The sequence below is a fragment of the Primulina tabacum genome, chromosome 17 (genome assembly GCF_025594145.1).
Source record: "Primulina tabacum isolate GXHZ01 chromosome 17, ASM2559414v2, whole genome shotgun sequence".
NCBI lineage: Eukaryota > Viridiplantae > Streptophyta > Magnoliopsida > Lamiales > Gesneriaceae > Primulina > Primulina tabacum.
In genome coordinates, this window is record NC_134566.1 from 29,651,569 (window position 1) to 29,673,711 (window position 22,143).

At 32.1% G+C, this 22,143-nt stretch overlaps 2 protein-coding genes and 1 long non-coding RNA gene across 3 annotated transcripts; 2 read left to right on the top strand and 1 right to left on the bottom strand.

Annotated features, from left to right (window-relative positions):
• Nucleotides 1-5,329: 5,329 nt before the first annotated feature.
• LOC142531060 (uncharacterized) lies at nucleotides 5,330-8,990 on the top strand. Its single transcript, XM_075637065.1, has 3 exons — nucleotides 5,330-6,011; nucleotides 6,659-6,846; nucleotides 8,185-8,990. The coding sequence occupies exons 1-3, from the start codon at nucleotides 5,444-5,446 to the stop codon at nucleotides 8,839-8,841; spliced, it is 1,413 nt and encodes a 470-aa protein (XP_075493180.1). The 5' UTR covers nucleotides 5,330-5,443; the 3' UTR covers nucleotides 8,842-8,990.
• Nucleotides 8,991-10,571: 1,581 nt separating this feature from the next.
• LOC142530674 (protein PHLOEM PROTEIN 2-LIKE A10-like) lies at nucleotides 10,572-11,537 on the top strand. The gene has a single exon (XM_075636492.1). The coding sequence runs from the start codon at nucleotides 10,572-10,574 to the stop codon at nucleotides 11,535-11,537; it is 966 nt and encodes a 321-aa protein (XP_075492607.1).
• Nucleotides 11,538-21,478: 9,941 nt separating this feature from the next.
• Nucleotides 21,479-21,870, bottom strand: LOC142531427 (uncharacterized). The gene is made up of 2 exons (XR_012816296.1): nucleotides 21,743-21,870; nucleotides 21,479-21,590 (listed from the first exon to the last, which is right to left on the bottom strand). It is a non-coding gene; the product is annotated as an uncharacterized LOC142531427 (long non-coding RNA).
• Between the last annotated feature and the right edge of the window lie 273 nt (nucleotides 21,871-22,143).

A 22,143-nucleotide genomic window follows, 5' to 3' on the forward strand; every position in this document is an offset into this window, starting at 1 on the left:
AATATTTCATGATCGTATCACAGAGTTATTGAATCTAATATGCAACCCTCGATGAACAAATGGTTGCAGATTCGGTGGGGATATATGAGATGAAGTGACCGTACTATACGATAATAAAAACCGACTGGTTCTTGCAGACACTATCAGTGATACCTAGAAAATCATGGAACAATGCTACTAGATGCTCTTACCATGATTCGATGAGTTTAATCAGAAAATGATTTCTGACATTCTCATTATCAAATGTTGATGCGTGGAATGGAGCAAATTAGGTTAAGTCCGAATAAAAGAAAATGTCATTAATCATAAAGTATTGTGAACTCACGGCTAGTTGTATCCCTGAACCATTGAGGGTCACACAAGCACTGGATCATTTGTTCTCGTTGAGAGAATAAATTCAAAGAGTTGAATTTATATAAAATTACAATATAGTAAAGTCAATGAGTTGAATTTATGATAATTAAATTATGAGATAGTAAATAAGAGAAGTTGAATTTATGATAATTAAAATTTGGAGAGAATAAATTTAAGGAGTTGAATTTATAAAATTTGAGAATTTGAATTATTAAACTCAAAGGTTGAGTTTATAAAAGATTCAATAAAAATATGGTATGCATAATGGGTTTGTGGGAATACAAGTTCAACATGTTAAATAATTAAAATTTTAATGGACGTTAATTAATTAAAATATTTGGACTAATCTAATTAATTAATCAAGAACATTAATATTAATTAAGAAACCCAAATCCACAATTATGGAAACTAGGTCAGGCATACACAATTAAGTAGAGAAGGCCATAACCCTACCCTCCACCCTTGTGATTTTCGAAATTCACTCATCCAAAAGCTCTAAAAATTTCCGTCACCCTTAAGAATTTTAAAGTGAAGGATCGAGTGTGCTAGTGCCTTCGAAGACATTTCAAACACTACATTCTCCAATGAGCTGCAATAGCTCGTGTTCTAAGAATGTTAACACGGATGAATTAAATCGTATATGGTTTTAAAACCAAGCGGAAGAAACTTGAAGTAATCCTTCGTGAAGAAAACTGTTATATTAGAAAACATTTTAACTTATGTAAACTGAATAACTGAAAAATGATAGATTAGTTTTTGCATTCATCAGTTCAATTCTGATGACACTTGAACTGACTGATGCTCTAACTGATCCAAACAGTTTGAAAACAACAGTTAATCAGTTAAATATACAAGATATTTTTATGGATGTTCGGAGACTTCAACTGCTCCTACGTCACCCCTTATGCCACATCGGGTAGGATCCACTAGAATACTTTGATTTATACAACTACTTGTACAAACCCACTCAGCTTAGGACTTACCCACTACCTAACTGAACTCCTAGTCTAGGCTTAAGGCATCACCTTCCAGCCAACACTTCTTTTACGTCTATGTGAGAAAGACTACGTACACAAGTTTAACGTTTTTGTGCACGACTGTATTTGAGTGGTCGTGAGAGTGTTTTTGTGTGTGAGAACTGAACAAATATGTTCACACACACTGAGGGAAATAAGCTTCTAATCTAAGCTGATATAACTGTGAAGAGTTCCCTCTGGCTGATTGCTTCTGAAAGCTGATGTACAATATGCGTGCCCTTTCTTTTATCTCGTATTTGCGTTGAAGCTTCTTATCTCTGTATGTTGAGTCTTCACTGATCCTCTCTTTATATAGGCGAGAAAATTGATCGTACAATGAGATTCAATTATTGTATATGTTGCATCTTGAGTTCGTTTCTTGGACTTTGTGTCTCGACTTTCCGACTGCCCTTCTGAAACGTTTTGTCTTTAATGCTCTAATGCAACGTCCTTTATTGTCCTTTGACTGGACAATTACTTTGTACCTTTGTGTATAGCTGGAATCCTCATAAAGAGTTTGTCTCCATCTACAACTGAAAGATTCTGACTGATGCTTCGAACTAGTCAGCTGAACTGATCTTCAGTTGGGCTGGTGAAATCAGTAGACTGATTCAGTTTGTGCGATCAGTTGAGTCATCAGTTTGTGATGTAAACAACTCGTGACTGATCCTAGCTTCTGCACACTAAGGTAGATTATTAGCAACACAAATTAACAAGTTTCGTTAACATCAAAATCAAGATTGCGAACTTGAAAAGTTCCAACATAAAGGTTTGACCCGCCTCTCGATTTTTGATCTCAACGTCAAAACTTCTTCTAAATTTCTAGTGCAAGTTAAAAGAAGAACAAGTAATCCGGTCATGTACCTGATTCGAAGATTGAAGAAAGGAATTTCCAAGAAGATTGTTCATAAGGAATTCAATAAGAGCTATCTATGATAATTCCAGAATAACTGGAGCCAAGTGACTAATTCACTAACTGAAAAATTATAAACACCCTATGATTTTGTTGTGTTTAAACCATACGAGTGTCCAAGATAAGATTTGAATGTCAAATAAAAATTTTTAAACTTCCGATGTGTTTTGGACACGAGAAAACCGATGACCCAACAATCGCTTTTAAAAAAAAATGTAATTGGTTATCAAATTGCGAATCAACTTTAACCATATATCATCTTAAACGTCATATTTTCGTTCATTCTCCCATTGTCGATAATGATTTATTCATAACACTTACACTTCAGTCAAATAAAAGATAAAAGACAGTTAAAAGAATTTTTGAGCAAGTAAAGTAGGTGAATATTTGATTAATACAATTATACTTTCAATCTCTTTCTCGGATGAACTTGACATACAAAACTTGACTATTGTGATTTATCAAATTAACGTAGTTTGCATATTAATGAATTAGTATGAAGGTTTACCCAATGCAGACCGAATAGTAGCGATTGCGAGTTCCCATATCATAAAAAGAGTAGATGTAGAATCAAATCACCTATTTAAAATTCATATTAAAATGATATTATAACGTAGTTTGCAGATTAATGAGTTAGTATGAAGGTTTACCCAATGCAGATCGAATAGTAGCGACTGCGAGTTCCCATATCATAAAAAGAGTAGATGTAGAATCAAATCACCTATTCAATATATATATATATATAATTATCTATATGGATGGCTGCTGAATATATATAATTATTTAATTTCTCGTAACATTTTTTTTATAAAAAAAATTGAAGCTCTCCGGCGGCTGGTTATCTGATAAATCTTCACGTTAATTAAGAATAACTGACGCGTTATAAACATCGAACTCTTGACTAAATACTGCTTTTTAAAATGTGATTTATTATTCAAGTTCAAGAATGCTGTTTAAATATTCATTAAATGGTTTGCTGAACGACCAAACATATAACCAACATCATTGACACGAGTGGATTCATCATAAAGTTAACATGAGTGGAGATCAAGTTGAATGAAAATATATAAATTTTATATCTTATTTTTCAAAATGCAAAAACTCCTATGAAACGATTTATCAGTCAATAGAGATGGAACCAGAAAAATAAAGTTACGGAAATGAAAAAATATATTAAAAATTTAAAGAGGGACAAGTGCAAAGGAGAAGAAAGTGAAGTAAAATAATTATTCTAACACTCTATTCTGTAAAAATAAAAATCGAGGGGGCACGACCGCACTCACCGCCCCCTGACTTTGTGTCTGCGGGTCAATATTGTTTTTTATGTCAAAAACAATATTGTTTTTTATGTCAAAAATGTAATTTTTCACTGTATATATGGATCAGATTGATTTGTCTTACTGATATATATTCGTGAGATCGTATAACAAGAGACATATCTTTTTAAATTATTTTTTAATTAATGTTTAACAAACCAAATCCTCCATAAAAGTAAAATTATAATGCCGATAAATTATTTAACATAAAAACTATTGTGAGACGGTCTCATGAGTCAATTTTGTGAGACAGATCTTCTATTTGGGATGAAAAAATAGTACTTTTTACATCAAAAATATTACTTTTATTGTAAATATGAACAGAGTTGATCTGTCTCATAATAGACCTGTTCGTTATTTAAATACTGGGTTGAATTTATATGAAATCAGTTATATATTATTTTGGTACGTAAAATTATATCTCATGTGCAATATTACAGATATAAGATTTGCACATATTAGTTGAATTATCTAGGGATTTTTCTATGCTATGTCATGATTTTGATCACTCTCGGGAGTCGGGACTAAAATCACAAAGATCCGTGTTTTAAAGGAAAATTTGGTGTTATCTTTTTGGATTGGATTTTACTTGACTGTCTACGGTTCCATTACGTGTGCTCGAGGTAGAAGTTTTATGTAAATGTTCGTCATGCTATTGCATTAAGTATTTTATGTAAGTTATTTTCTTTTTAAGAGGTGAAATAGAATAAACCGGTTGAAACGTAATGATCATACGTCCGTAATGTATTGTATGTCCCATAATAGGTCTCATTCTTTTACCCTTTCCTGGAAGTCGATGCTATTTATAGCTATTACTTTGACTTAGCTTTCATCATTTTTTCGTTCCATACTGTATTTATAATATAAAAGGAGTAGGTCTTTTGTAAAACAGTCTCAAGGATCTTTATCTGTAATACCCTTAACATAAAATTTTTTTTCATGGATGACCCAAATAAGATATCTGTCTCACAAAATACGATCAGTGAGACCGTCTCACATAAGTTTTTGTCATATAAAAGTTATTATATCAAGCAATCTACTATGAACTTTAATTTTGAGAAGAAAAAAAAATTCACATGATATCAAAATGTTTGAAATTCAAAACCCATGGTGCATATCAATTCCCATATATATTTAATTAAAATAGTAAGTATGAATATACAAATGTTGATATGATCAAAAAATGTAAAATTATAAACTGTAACATTACAAGTTTAATATAAAAAATATAAATTTTAACCATAAAAATATCAAAAATTCAAAATAAATTACTTTACTTTAAGAGAAACTCCATCATGGCCACATATATCATAAATCTCTCGAAAAAGATTAATAATTAAGTACGTAATTAAAAGATAATTCTTTTTTTTTTAAAAAAAATATAGTGTAGGACGGAGCGCTTGCCGCTTTACCAAACGCTATAACTAATAGTAATGGTACAACTCAAATCTTTTAAACCGTACAACAGCTCAAGCACCACGATTCGATCGCTCTACCAAGCAGAGACAATTATTGCACTCAACATATATATATATATAACATTTGATCTGTTTTAGTTTGTCAGTTTGGTTGATTTTAAACTTTGTAAATCCAAACCGTGATTGGTTTGGATTAGTATAGTGCATTAGATCTTATCTTTTTAACTATATTTTGTAAACTCCATCCATCCGAAACCCAGGGGGCTAAATGAGAAATACGGAAAAATAATCAATAAAACGACAGCGTTCAGCAAGCTTCGTCGCGATTTGACATTCTATTATATAGTTAAAGCTGTTGAGTACTCCCCATCTTCCCACGTGCAGTTCGCCGGCGATCCATACCCTAAACCGATCTCCTCCCATACAATGTCATGGTTGGCCCGATCCATCGCCAACTCTCTCAAGCTCGATGACGACGAGGATCACGTCAGCACCGCCAAACCCGAATCCGGGCAACCGGAAGGCCCTCACCTCCAGAGCGACGACGCATCATCTCCAACCTCTCCGCAGCGAGGCGTCAAGGATGACCTCTCGGTCCTCACCAAAACCCTGACCCGTCAATTCTGGGGAGTGGCTTCATTTTTGGCTCCCCCTCCTCAGCAGACCAGGAACGACAAGGAAAATGATGAATCCGACCCGGATTTGATGTCGGGGATTCGGAGTGACTTTGCGGAGATTGGGGGAAAGTTCAAGAGTGGGATTACTGGGCTATCGAATAGCATCAACGTGACTGAAATCACTAAAATGGCCTCGGATTTCCTGCAGTTGGGATCGGATGATGAAGGTGAGGAGGGGAGCAAGGAGGGTTTTGATTCGGCGAGGAAAGGTGCGGTGGGTGTCAGTGAGGAAGTGGTGGCCTTCGCTCGGGACATTGCTATGCATCCAGAGACTTGGCTGGATTTTCCTCTACTCCAAAATGGTGAAGATGATCTTGGTATAGTTGATTTATGAAGTTTCCGGAATATAAAGTTTGTTTGTTTTATTGTCGTTTTTATATTGATGAATAAATTTTGGTTTGCTGATGACGCTAAGATTAGAAGCATATTACATTTTATCTCATGCTAGGGCAATTAATTGTTGAATTTGTTTTCCATCAATTCAAACTACAATTGAGTCGACGGCTTTTTGTAATTTCTCGTTATGTACAACTAGGGGTGAAAGTTGAAACGCAAATGGTATTCATTAAATGGCTGTCTTAAGGGAGATTCAAGTCCTAGCATGTGAGAACCACCAGCCCGAAGACATCATATGAATGTAACAATCGATGAACTAGTTGTTGGGTGATACACGTGGATGACAGAAGGGAGTTGTATTTGACAAAGAAATGTTTTATTTGTTGATTACTGAGAAAAAATGACAGAGATCTTTGTTTAACTTGTTATGGACTATCAGACCTTTGGAGCATCCTTATTATAACTTTAGCCCTTTCAAATTTTTAAAAAACAATCCTGAACCCATGTAATTTAAAAGAATTGGTTTCTGCATGTTATCTTTTTTTTTGAGGAGGCATTATCTTTTTTTGATTGGGTATTACAATTTTTATATGATGGACATTTGGCTCGTTATTTTTGTTCACTGTAGATTTTGATATGTCTGATGCCCAACAAGAACATGCCTTAGCTGTTGAACGGTTCGCTCCGAGATTAACTGCTTTGAGGATTGAGCTTTGCCCTGGATACATGAGTGAAACTCGGTTCTGGAAGATTTACTTTGTTCTCCTTCACCCTAGACTGGATAGCCATGAAGCTGAACTTCTATCGACCCCACAGGTTCTTCATAATCACCATCCTTCTCATCTTCTGCTTATTAGTTTTGTGTTGCATCAGTTTTTTTTCTCACACATGTAATGTTGAGTCAGAAGAGAATCTGAGTTGGGAGCTGGTAACAATTTTGGCATGGATATTCAGTGCTCCCATCTCTAGTTGTCGGATGAAATTTTGCAGGATACTTTTGTACATGGGAGGAATACCATAGCATTTTTGTTTGACTGTTTGTATTTCGATTCTCTTTTGTTACCGCAGCATGCTTTCCTTGAAAACATAAGGCTTAACAATTCTTACCAAGTTAAGAAATAAACAAAATGTGGAGTGTGAAAACTCAGTCTTTTGGAATTTTCTATTTTATCTCCACGTGGAGCGTGAAAACTAAATCTCTTGGAACTTTCTCCTTTACCTCCAGTTATTCAATGCATTGCCTACTTTGGCAATCTATGTTGCTAGTTTCATATGTTACACAATGAAAAATGTTTTCCAGTCATACAATTCAGGAAAGCACATCTTGGAATTTTTTGTTTCTTATTTCTTTGTTTACTGTTCTGCCGCTTTCTTCCTGATTTCTGCTATTATTTATTTTAGTTTGGTTTAATTTGTTTTGAGAAGGAAGATGTTTCTGTTGTTTAGGTGGCCGTAAGAGCTTGTTTTGTTGCTAAGAATGATTTGCATTGCAAGATTATGTGCATTTTGGATAATCAATCCAAGATCATTCTCTCTTTTGTTTGGGAATGATATTCAGTCGCCACGTGACTGATAGTAGGTCTTCTGTATGTTCTTGACAACAATGTTCTCTTACTCCAGAACTAATATTTGTCAATGGTCTTCAATTTTTTATACAGATTTACGGCTGAATCACATTCTATTTTCTATGATTATGTTATTCTTGAACTAGGTGTTATTTTGGTGGGATATAATAACAATGAAACAACATTAGAAAAACATTAGCAACTCTCGTGAGATATGTCTTTTGGAGTAGAAGAGAAGCATTTGACCTTTTGAATTAGTATAAAAAAATTCTTTCCATTCAAATTTCAGTAGCCCGAGATCTTATTTTTATAAGGCTGTAGTAAATCCATCTATTTGAACTGTCAAACAATAATTTAATCTTCACATGATTCACTTCCTATAGAATTGGCAGAAATATATGGATCTGGACCTACAATCCAATTAATGACCATCTAGATATTGATTGCATGTTGCTAGATGGGCTAGAATGCTGGAGACTATCAGCCAATTTTATTTGTAACAATTCAAATTTAATGTGTGCATTGTTCTGTTTGTTTCCTTAAACTCCAGTTTCGTTGAGGTTCACCATTGCCGTTGCCATGCATGCAGATAGTGAAAGCAAGAGCCTTGCTGACACAAGAGTTGAAGAGTCGAACTTCATCAAAACCAGAAGATGCGTCAGGTGGAAAATCTTTTAACCCAGAAACTAAAGCTGGTTCTCAAAATGAAGAGCCTCTTTCAGTGCTATCCCATGTCTTTTCCGGAAACGAGAGTACCAAGGGATCAGACATTGAGATACATTCATCCAGTGTGCTAGCAGATTCTGAAACAGTTAAGCATCCGATTGAGAGTAATGAAATTCAAATTGTTGACAAGTCCGTTATAAAAGAAAATGCAGACCAAACCATAAAATCTGGTTTCTCAAATGTTTTGGGAGAGAAAGATGAAGATGATGCTGATGATTGGTTAAAGGAAGAAAGTTCAGAAATTGGTCCTGCCTCTAGAGTCACAATTCCCATTGAAAACGAAGAAGACGTCTCATTTAGCGATCTTGAAGAAGAAGAGGACGGCGACGTATCCTCGAATTTCAAAAAATCCAATCACAGTTTCAAAAAAGACTCTCCAGAATGGGTTCAACTAAGTAAAAGCTCGTCCAATCCATCTAAGGATTTGAACGATAAGCACTCTGGCAAAGAAAATGTAAATACCCATGACAATAAGGAATCAAATGACTGGCTCGATGTTGATGACATTGATGTCGCTTGATCAATCATGTAAGTCTTGCATTATATCTGAGTTTACCTTTGCACTGTGAATGATTTTTCTTCCATTTTACTGTCTTGCGTTAAACTCTTGGAAATTCAGTGTTTGTATATAGTGTGCACGTAAATAAAGTATGGATGCTGATTTTGATATGACTGGCTTTATTTAAGTTCCCTAGTGAAAGTAAATACCATCAGAAACATTGGAGATGTAGCTAACGCCCATCTTAGTGTATCTACCTACATATATGATCTTATTTTGGGGTTATTATACTTAGGTTGCGTCTGGAGAATCAGATAGGTTGGATATGATATCCAACTTAATCCAACTTAATCACGCCTTTGGCTGCTTCTGTATCAGACTGGTTACAAATGACAATATATTATGGCATGCTAAGGTGATAAATTTATCGTGCAGGAAGAAAGCCATTTGATTGCTTTTGCCCATTTCTTAAAAATAAATCTTTCTTCTCTGTATTTTAAACCTAATATCAGCGCCTCTTCTCCCTACCCATCTATTATCGGTAGCAGCATTCTTCTTCACCCATTTTAATGTGAAAATATATTGATTCACGGCAAGCCCCACTCTGGCTGTCGTATTTGATATGGACTCTTGATTGGGAAGGTGGAGAATAATATCGGAGCGTAAGAGAAAAGAAACGGAGGGTGGTTTGTTATTATAGCACCTTTTGCATGGAGGACCACCGAGAGTAGAGATGGGAAGAAGAAAAGGACATCGTGAAATTGTCAAAAATAGAAAAATAGAAAAACACACTCTCAAAGTTGAGCCTCAATCTTTACCGATGTGAATTTGGTCTTGAACTTGATCAACGTAAAATATGAACAAGTTCCTAGCTTCAAGAGCTGTTCACTTCTCTCTCTTTCGAGTGAAGGTGGTAGTGGCCATTTTACAGTGTTGAGATTTCAAGTGCCCATTGATTAGCATGTGAGCGTGTGTAAATTTTGCACATACTTAAAACATCCAATAGTTCGACAGTTGTAATAAAATTGTCCACTTGAGAACAAACCCAATCCTGAGTTGTTACTCGTCGTATCAAATATCATGAACTGAATACAATGTACGAATTCCATCCTAAAAGATTTCGAAAGACAAGAAGGAAAAACACCAACCAGATGGATAAAATCTAACTCGGATTCTCTTTTTAAACTTCATGTCATATTGTCCAAATTCAGACGTAATTATAGAAGTCTGGAACACTTTTGATGGAAAAATGGGTCCTGTTACGTGCATGAGTCATCATGTAATAATAAACCTTCCATCCATATCCTCCCGGCTTTATGGTTCACAGATCATCCATATCCATTTTAGCTGCTTCACACCTATTTTATGTCCATACATGTATAAATTGATTATATTATATTATATTATATTATATTAAAAGACACTTTAATTCCGGTATCTTCTTTGATCAAGTAGCGTTTCAAAATTCAATCGCTTTCCTACATGCGAGATTCTTAGAGAATCACCAACAAGTGCAGCAATCCCCTATGTTTCTTACGCATATATGGACTTTGTCTCTTCCCAAGGTTTGCTGTTTGCATCACTCTAAACCTTAATCTTTAGCTGCAAAATGAATATTTGTCATTTAAGGCTTTGAAACGGGCATGATCGTTAACTTTTTGTGAAAATTGAAGAATAAACAGTGATCAGGGATTTGAATCTCCGAACCCATTATTATTTTTCACTCCATATTTGTAACTTACGCACAATTTATGGGTAGTCTCGAATTAGTGAAGAAATGTTTACTGTACACAAAGAACAGGAAAAAATGGGTTCTTGTTTTGTGCGCATTGGGATTCACAGGCTACGGTGCATATGAGATTTACAACTTGCCTTCTGTTGTTAAGAAGAGGGAAAGGTTGTCCAAACTGATGAGGGCTTTAATTTCTGTGGCTGAAATGGTGTCTGATTCAGCTGAGGCATTCGGGATTCTTTCCAAAGACTTGAAACAGTTTATACAATCAGATTCAAACGAAATTCCACAAAGTTTGAAGCAAATTTATAAAATAAGCCTGTCAAATGAGTTTCATGATTCATTGGCAAGAATCACTAGGGCTTTTAGTGTAGGAATCTTGCAAGCATATGGACATGAGATGACCAAAAACGGTTATTCTATGATTGCGGGTTCGGATTTGTCTCACCGGATTGTGGATGATATGTTTTCGAGTGCAGGCTCTGGATTTGCTTCTGTAGTTGTCGGGAGTTTTGCTAGGAACTCGGTAATGGCCTTCTGTTCCGAGTTTTTGAATGCTGATCATAGTTCTTCGATGACAAATGAGAATTTTTCGATGTGGGTCGAGTTTATCTGTGATCAATACAAGTTTAGGGAGCTTATTGGATATTGTACCCAAGTATTTGTAAGCACAGCCGTGGCGGTTTATTTGGACAAGACATCAAATGTAAACACATTTGATGAACTTTTCTGTGGCTTGACTAATCCCAAGCATGAATCTAAAGTGAAAGACATGGTGGTATCTGTATGTAACAATGCAGTGGAAACAATTATCCATACGGCTCATCATGTCTTGAATACGGGTTCAGGTGTTGTTTCGAAACCAAATTTTGATCATTCCTCGAAGATTGATTTGAATGGTGGTTTCTTTGAGTTAGAGAAGACGATTATTGGGAGAAAAACCAAGTTTAAGCCATTTAAATCCAAGAAAATTCAAGAATCGTGATCGTGGTTTCGTGAGCAAAATGTCATCAACTCTGGCTGTGCCAAGAAACCAGAAGCTTGTACTTGATATGACTGGAACGGTGGCATTTGAAACAGTAAGATCTTTTCTCGAGTTTTCGTTGGAGAAATTATCGGACAGTGTGAAGAGAAGTGTTGGTATTGCTCATGAAGAGGTGGCGGATAGGGGATCTGAAACAGTTAGATATGTGAGTGATAAGTCTTCTGCTGTTACATCTGTGTGTATCGCTCTGTGTCTAAGCATTCTGAATAGCCCGTGGATTTTAGTTGCTCACTGAATTCGTAAACGTTGTGTTTGTGTTTGGATGAAATGATTCGTACAAATATATATCCAAACAAACCGAATATATTTGGAGTATGAACGTAAATCATTTGATTTCAAACGTATATCCAAACAAACATTCTACTTTTAAAATGTTCTAACAAAAATGCAACCAAAAAAAACAGAAATGTAGAATATATACAATCTGTGTCCATGTTCGTTCGGGTTTGTGGAATATGTGCATTCTGCAATTGATCAAGGCAATGATTCCATGTTGGTTCTTGTTTTCTTGATTTTTCTTCTCTTTTGATACAGATGTCTGTATCAGTTGAGTTCATGCCTCAAGATTCTCTTTCAACATCTACCACATTATATCATGCCTGGGAATACTAGTGTCAAACCAAGAATGATTGCTACCTGAAACTATTCTTTTTTTTCCTGAGAAAATTTAAGGAATCAGAAGGATATATTTGTCCAAAATCTATTATATATATAAATATGTGACTTTACTATGTGAATTTTCCCATATCTCTTATTAATTGTTTACTTTACATTAATTACTTATTTTAATTGTGTCTTTTCTTTCTCCTTATTCATATTTTAAATATGTGTGATTATTAATATTTAATTTAAACCCACATTATAATATGTTATTTTTATCTAATGATATCTTTTCATTATGTAAATTAGTATTTGGTTTTTTTATGCATACTCACATTATAATATGTTATTTTTAATCCAATTATTTAGATTTTTTATTTATCTTTTCATTATATATATTAAATTAAATTAATTAAAGTTTAGAAATAACTCGTTATCGAATTGTGAATTTTCTTTGGTGTCTAATTAATTTTTTTCATGTCCTCAAGTGACAGTTTTGCTAGAATTTATGTGTTAAAATTAAAATTTTTTGCAACCGAAATTTTTTTGCTGTTTATGATTATAATTTATTTAAATAAAACACGGTAAAAGATCGTTGTGATTTGAGCCGTCAATTTGGGTTGGGTTTGTCGGTTTGGCCTGCACCGCCAAACAGTTTAAGTGAGTTGAGTTGAAATTTTGTCGACTCATTTAAAGATGAGCCTCAATGAGTTCGCACAAATTTATATTAAACATCTATATATCTAATATTATCGATTTTCAATCATGAATTCTTGATATAAAATTGTGATTTAAAAATTGTGATGTTACTATCTTGTCCAAAAATTGTGGGTTATTGAGACATTTTGACAGTCACTCAAAATTGAGTGTCAAAGTTGACATTTGAGTTGTATTTTTGGATTCCTGACAATATGTTCGTCAACATATTATTTTTAAGTTAGTTTTATCATTATCATGAGGGTAATATATTTATTACAATATATAAATATTATCATCTATTTAAATTAATATTCACTTTCATATTTGACATATTATGAGTCTTGGTAAAATGGGGAATAATAAATTCAAACAAACGAATACACAAAAGTCTGGGGCGAAACCAGAATTATATGGTAGCGGAAATTTATCGATGTTAAGATGTATAACAAATTTTATATCATAATATATAAAATTTCAACCTTATAAATGAAATAAATCAAACATATATGAAATATACAAAATTTTATTAGATATATAATCAAGTAATTTATTATAATTGTATTTTATTCTACAAGAATTCTTGTCAAACTCAATAATTGTGTATTTAACATCTATTAAATCAGCAAATTAAAGAGCGTACGTGTCAATTAAACTAATTGAACAATCACATATTCCTGAATTTCTTAATTAATTTTTTATCTTGATAATTTGTTTCATTTAATATTTTAAATTATAAGACATCATTACTATAACTAAATACACATATTTTTAAAAATGTTCATAAGGAATCAATCACTAACTTATATGGAAAAACATTTATCGACATACTATATTGAAAACATTTTAATTAATTTAGCGCATTTGCTGAAAATTTTCTAATTAATTAAGAAAAATTCATTTACAATAATCATATTTAATCTTTTTGGGCTAACACTATTTACTTTATAAGATATTCATCGCAATTCTTTATTTGTATGTTAATCTTTAAATCTGAATTATGATGTATATTGTTTTTCTAAAAGTTTTTAAATAATGATTTAATACATTTATTCGACACTTCAATATTAATATTTTAAAATATATTAATTTTATATTGTATGGGTGCAACACTTCTAATCATGATTATAAAAATTCAATAAAAATTCTAAAAATGAATTAGGTAGAACATAAAAAATTACACAATTAATCAAAAGACAGAAAATAAAAACTAAATAATTTTCTATTACCTATAAACTACTAATACCAACTTCTAAAGATTGAAGTCGGTGAGAGTGGAGGCCACTATGTACTAAAAAATAAAAAGTTAATGCTTGAACGAGTCACACTGCAAAATTAGTGAAGTAAAAACGAAAGACAGAGTGAGTTAATAAAAATATTATAATGGGCTAAGTTGAATGAGACTCATATATATAAGTATCTCACCTGATCTCACCTTATGTTTTGTTACTGTACAAAGCGAAAGTTTATGCACTGTAGTGTTCTACATTTTCTTAATTTTTCTCTTGATTTCAAATTTAATTTCATCATCTATTGGTATTTAAAGATATATTAGAATTTTTTCTAAATATCTAATCTTAAATGTGATCAATTAACCAAATAATTATTATACTTTGTATACAATAATAAATAGATCAATATATTTAAGATAGAAAAAGTAATGTATTGAGAAGAATAAAAAAAGAATGTTAGAATTAATACTATAATTATCTAATGTCAATATTAAATTTAACATCCTACATTCGAAAATGTGTTTATTGAGGTAAAAGATTACTTGCATAAACTTATTTGTTTGGGTACAATAATTGATCATGTTGGGTAGAGTAATTGAAATGTTCTGCTTGAGTTGTTGTACAATTCAAAATATTTGATTTGTCATGTTACCATAATCTATAGGTTTTGATAAAATAGTAAACGCTTGAGCCTACAATTGATATCAGAGCCAAGATCGCGACTTTGATTTTCATTGATTGCAATTGGTGCAATTATTAAGAGATAGATTGTTTGGTTCAATAATTGTCCACGACGGTGAGTTGTTGTATGATTTAAAGATTTGACTTGTATAGTTACCATCAGTTATAGCTTTTGGTAAAACGACAAACGGTACATCCTATATTATTCGATTGTAAAGTTAGAAGAAACATGTTGCATCAACTTTTAGTTTTGAATTGATCCCTTACATGTTACTCGATTTTTAAATTTAGAAGCATTCTACAGTTTTCAAATATTATTATATATTGAATTATAATTTATCCATTTCAAATTGGATAATATACAATAAAGAGTAGGTCTTTTGTGAGACGGTCTCACGAATCTTTATCTGTGAGATGGGTCAATCCTACCGATATTCACGATAAAAAATAATATTCTTAGCATAAAAAGTAATATTTTTTCATGTATGACCCAAATAAGAGACATGTCTCACTAAAGATGACCCGTGAGACCATCTCACACAAGTTTTTGCCTACAATAAAACTCATGTAAAAATTATTAACAGTGTGTTTGGTTCTTTCGAAATATGAATTTGGATTTGGATTTAGAATTGGATTTGGAAATTCAAATATTTGAAATTCCATTTGGTGTTTGGTTTTAAATTTTAAAAATGGTATTTACAAATCAATTTCTTGTTTGGAGAAAAAAGGAATCGAATTTGAAAATTTAAAATTTTACCAAGCTACCCTCAGAAATCATCTAAACATAAATAACCCAAAGAAGTTTAGAAATTAATAATTCTTCTCTATTATTTGTGTATGTAAATTCAAAAATTAATTATTATTTATTAATCATAGTGCGCATAAAATAATAATTAAAAAATCATCAAACAAATTCAAAATATGAAAATTTAAATCTAGAAAAATTATCAATAAAGAAACCAAAACAATCTAAAACATCAATAAATTCATCAATGAATCTAATGCATAATGAAATTCATATTTTATCCTAAGATGAGTTGTTCATTTTCCAATTCAACCAGCGATGACGAGCATGATGTGGAATCCCCAAGAAAAAAAATCGGCTGCAGTTGAGTTTGACATAAGATAATCACTTGCTGCAAAAACGAAATTTTCATCTACTCCATTAAGTTTTGTTAGTTCAGTGCATACATACCTCTTCACATCGACGCTTGCTCTGTTCATTGACATCCATCGGTAGCCATTTGTGAGATCGTGTTATTCAAAGTGTCAAATCTCTCATTCATTTCATCAAAATTTGACATTTTTTTCTTGCCAACTTTAGAATTATTATTTGTGGACGATGAATGAGGAACAAATGTTTGTTGAACATTCTCCTCCTCAAAATCATACAAAATTTCTAAATGTATATGTTGCTCGGCTACCAACCGATCGATCTCTTCTATTTTTGAAGATTATCCATAGCTCGGCTCTTTCCCCTCTCTTGCCTAACGACGTGTCTTCTCTTTTCCAGTTTTTGCTCCTTTTCCAGTAGCTCTATCCTTTTCAAATATTTCTCGAAGCACAGGAAAATAAGGAATTGCAATATTTTGAACATATTTAGCTTCAGGATATACCTAATTATATTATATTTATATTTTAAGATAATAACAATTGAAAAAATACAAACAATTAAAATGCACAGAATAACAATGCATACCTTGATTAATGTATCCCAAACCTCCTCTGATGCTTCAATTTGTTTTGTTATGTCATTCCAACCAAACCCAATACCTCGTTTGAAGACTTCCAAAGCAATGGTCAACTTTCTTTTTCAAAGTTGTTAATCTATTTTGCACGTTATCTGTATTTACTTTCATAGTGAATTTAGAATTAATAGCTTTGATAGCAGCATTGTACGCATCTTGAGAAAAATTTATGTCTGGTTTTTGTTTTTGATTCTTTTGTTCAAGTAAAAAATCAAGCAAAAACTCGTCCATCTGTTGAGTCCAACTTTTGTAGTGGACATCTTCAATAGCTGGAGCATCAGTACTCATTTCCTAAGATGTGTAAACATTACAAAGCTCAAATCATAAAAAAAAAAATAATTAAAATGTCTAATGATAAGACAATTAGGCAATTAGTTTGTTGAGTAAAACAATAAAAAAATATAAATTCATAAAAAAGAACAAATTTTACATAGAAATCAAACGACTTTAATATTATTAAATTAAAATTATAGGACGACCAAAATATTTTAAGTAGGACCACAAGCATAATCTTCCCACATTTCTTGCGCTATTCTATTTCTTATCATTATTCCACGCCTACAACTTTTAGATCTAACACGAGAAGCTGTATTTTCTTCAGTCACAATATCTTCATTTGTTAGTTCACTGTCGACTTCAGCAATAAATCTTTCATCAGGATCTACTGCCATGAGAAAATTATGCAAAATGCAGCATGCTAAAATAATTTCGGAATGTGTCTCTACGTTGTAGTTAGGCTCGGCACCACTAGCCAAAATTGAAAATCTCTTATTTAAAACATCGAATGCTCTTTCAATGGCATTTATCAAAGATGCATGTCTGTGATTAAATATTTCTTTTTGGGATTATGGCTCACGATTAGTGTATTCTTTTAGATGATATCGAGTTCCTCTGAAAGGAGCAATGAAACCATCTCTTAGCATAAATCCAGCATCGACAAGATAAAATTTACCTACAAAAAGTAATTGAGGAGTAATAATATTTTTATGTACCATTTTTACATTTATTAGTATATGTACGATGAAATACCATTTGGAACTTTTAGCTTATCTTCTCTTTCGAGTGCATCCTCAAGGACACGTCCATCAGCTGCAGAACCTTCTCATCCAGGTAACACATATGTAAAGCTCAAGTCAAAGGTACATGCAGCCAACACATTTTGTGTCGAAAAATCTTTTCTTCCTTCATATCTTGTAATACGTTCTTTAGATACTTTAACACGGAAATGTGTTCAATCGATTGCACCAACACAATCCTATTATATGTATCAAAATTAAATTATTTTTTAATCATGTATGGCTTAAATTTAATAAAACATTAAAAAAAGTTTTATCTATATATTTTTACCTTGAAATATGGATAGAATCTACTATTATGAAAGATTTCAAGTGGGACCTCATTTCCATCAGGTTTGATCACGAAGTGATCTTGAAGAGATATGATTGCCTTCAAGATATTGTGAAAATGTCGACTGATGGTTTCTTCAGATCATAAAAATATAACCCATTGAGCCAGTACTTTCATTTTGCCCAACAACATACAAATTTTTTGCAAATTGTTCTTCTATGCTGCTGTAAATAGTATCTTTGAGAAAGTTTTCTCTCGTAATAGTGTAACAAATTTCATAAATGTTGTTGGCCCCATACGCATCACCCCACGGGACCGAAGAGGGCGGGGGGTGATCGCCGGTGCCATTAGATTGCACGGACAATGAGCGGCTCCTTGCAAGCTTCTAGGTGGAGGGAACATGAATGAACCGATCCAACACGGGAATGAGAGGGACTCCGAGACTGTTCAATGTAATGGACTGTACAGTTGAAGAAGGCTTAAAAGATTTGATTGGTACTACTCATATCACGAAGATGCATCTTCTTTTCGGTAACTCATCACATAAGAAAGCAATTTTGGGATGGGTGACCTCCTGGGAAGTTTCTCAGGGTGCGTATGAGTAAGGACATAAGCACGCTGGAAAGACACGTCTTGATACAGTGAAGACAGTTGTCGAATCTGGGGCGTTACACTGATAGTGGAGCAAAGAAGCATATTAACAAAACCATCAAAAGTGCAGTGAAGTTTGCGTGAATCATGCTGACTTCCCCAAATCAATTTCATTTGGATAAAAAAGTAATTGTATGTTTTTAAATTCCAAATCCCACCAAATCTTATCAAATTTGAAGGGACTTAGATATACTAATTGAAATCCCGAAATCCCATAAAATTCTAAACAAATCCGAATTTGTTTTTTGAATCACTTTGCCAAACAGTAAAAATATGATTTTGAAATCCAAATCCCATGAAATCCTCTCAAATCCTAGTTGCCAAACACACTGTAACAAAAACATTTAAATGAAATATTGGATTTGTCGATAATCAAAATAAGAAATAAACAAATTTTGATCCATGAGTGAGAAATAAGATATTTAAATAAAGTTATAATTGCCGCAATGAAATAATACACCTACATGCATTTATCACTGTATTTTGCAACTAAAATGTCAAAAAAAGTTTCCACATATTATTTTTATATCATATTTAAAATAATTATGAATCCTAATTTTTATTATTTTGAGTTGGCCTTTGTTATGAAAATTCATTGTGAATAAATTGAATTTGAAAATTCTTATATCTATGTATATCACATATTAATATATCAACATAAGTTCAGGTAAAAAAAAACTACAAAATGAACTTATTTATCTTCAATGTACACAAATTATATAGTAAAGATATATGGCAATTAAGACAATGAAATAGAATATATGTTCACATATAACAAAATATATAGACAAGAAAAACAATAAATAAAAATATTTTTCTAGATATAAATATTTTTTTATAACTTTTTACAGTGAGTTGGAGAAGATAAAATAAAAAAAATTATTAACTCTTTTGGGTTACACAAAAAGAAAAAAAAGAAATGGAAGATACAGTGAGTTGGAGAAGATAAAAGAGAAAAAATTATTAACTCTGTTGGGTTACACAAAAAAATAGAAATGGAAGAAGTGTTTGTCATACAATGAATTCAGTTTCCAAATTAAATGTTTTCTATAAAGCTATATTTACCGTTCAAACTTTATAAATGCAATAAATTTTTCTCCAGATAAAGGTACACAAATGTTCCCGTTAAGATATTTAAAAAATTAGGTAAATTAAATAAATTATTTTTATGGAGAAAATACCAATATGACATTAGTAATTTGATTGTGCTAATTATACTTATGAGTTAATATGAAATATTAAAATAAGTGTCATAAGAGTCAGTAAAAAGATGATTTATTGTCAAAAATATTATTATTATAAATTGCAAAAAATTTTTTAAATCAATTCATCGGTACTTTTTATGTGATGATATATTGTTATAATAATTAGAGGCGAGCATTCGGTCGGTTCTGTTACCGATCGAACTGAATTAGTCATAACCGGATCGAACAGAAATATTTAGCAATAACTAAACCGACCGAATTAATTTTCATAACCGATGAAAACCGAACCGAATTAACCGATTAGTTTTTTTAAAAAAAAATTGTGATTTGACTTTAATTACATATGTAATTTTTTTTAACACTACAGTCTATACAAATGCATAAAAACATAAAGTTACATTCATCACAAATTTTTCTTTATAATTAGGGCTGATTTTAATATTAAAAATTAAAAATATATTAAAATGATAAATAATAACAATTTATTAAATAATATATTTATTATATCGGTTAATTCGGTTAGCCGATTTCAAAATTATGAAAATTGTAATCGAATCGAATTAACCGATATAACCGATTTTTTTTAAATTTGGAAATCGAATTTCCGAAATAATCGAACTGATTTTTCGATTTGACTCGGTTCGGTCGGTTAATTCGATTTAACCAAAATTTTGCTCATCCCTAATAATAATGTGTAGTTTATATGTTATCAAGCATAAGTGTCTAATAAATTAAAGGTAACTAGGAAAGTAAAAACATCCAGTAGAAATTATTGTCAATTTACATGGAAGAGAATAATAATCAAACATGGTAACGTGCATTATTTCTAGTAAATAAAAATATATGTGTGAATCAAATTATATTACGAAGTAAAAACAGTAGTATAGGGTGGAGCAAAGTCAAACATTAATTTCATGAAATAGACTGGTCATCTTTTCATTAAAACTTTTCAGTTTCCTCTATGTACATCTCTCTCCCGACAACGACGTGTGGACCATCTCAGAATTTAAATTAATATAATCAACTAAATATTCAGTCTCAAAATTCGGGAGATCGACCTCTCTGAATTTCAATCTTCAATCATCAATTCATTTGAAGTCCTCCATTACACTTCACAACGCATCACGTGCATCATAGTTTATTTGTTTTAGCATTTCTGTTCTATGTTAAGATTATGATTTGGACCAAATTAAACCTCAAAACTAACTCAAAGAGTAGCATTATTCAAGTCCATATATGCAACTTTCAGATATTTTATCCAACAAATATAAGACAAGTAATACTTTCTTCAAATATTTTCTTGAAAAAAAATATTTCTACGGTTTTAATAAATATGTCATATATATTGTAGTCTAACACACCATTTGATGGATAAAATATTGATTGATTACTCATCAAAATTGTGTCTAATGCTTGATTCAAGTTCTGCACATGGTCAGTATCATCAGTATCATGCCAAGTATATTGATTTATATTATCCTCACATGCGTTGTGTATTTTTCATCGTCAAATCATCAAATGTTATCTTATATTAATTCAACAACAAAGTAGTTTGTGTTCCTACAAACTAAGTTTCTATATATACTTTCATACAAAACTAAGAACACAATATTATTTCTCATCATGATCATAATCATAACCTCGTGTGTTTGTGTACATGCGCGCACACACACACACACTAATATTCTTCAAGAGTGTATATATATATATATATATATATATCTTAAGGTTTATGTTTTTGCGTATATATGTAGTCGAGATGAGCTGCTAGGGTTCTTCTCATTAAACATTCTTCTCCTCCAATTCCTTGGCAACTTTCTTCCACTTGGAGTACTCCCTCTCTTTCAACCTAAATTTTCGAAATATCCTTGCAAATTAAGTTAGAACAAAAATTTGTTTATGGGATAGACATATAAATTCAAGAACACAACTACACATGGTGAGATTCCATCATGCATGTAAATATATTAATCGCAATAAATTACGTAGCTAACGAACCTCATGTTTGTCTTCGGCGTTATGGATGGACGGAGTTGGACGAGCAGAGGAGTATATTCCGAAGCAGAAGAGGAGAACGATAATGAAAAAGGATAGGGAATGTTTGGACATTTTTCTTCGACGAAATCGATTTATCTGGATTCTTGAAAATGAGAAGTATTCTAAATTATGATGTTTCAAGGAAATTTAGACATGCATGGTGTCAATTTATATTGGAGATGAATGGTGTTGAAGTAGAAATTTAGAATAGCAAAAAAGGGGGACTTTGCTTTAATGCTTTAGAGCTGTTTTACATCAAATTTGACAAATTTTGGAAATTAATGATAGTGGAAAAAGTAGTAATTTGATACCGACCATTACATGTACCTAGATCAAATCTTCAGCTCTA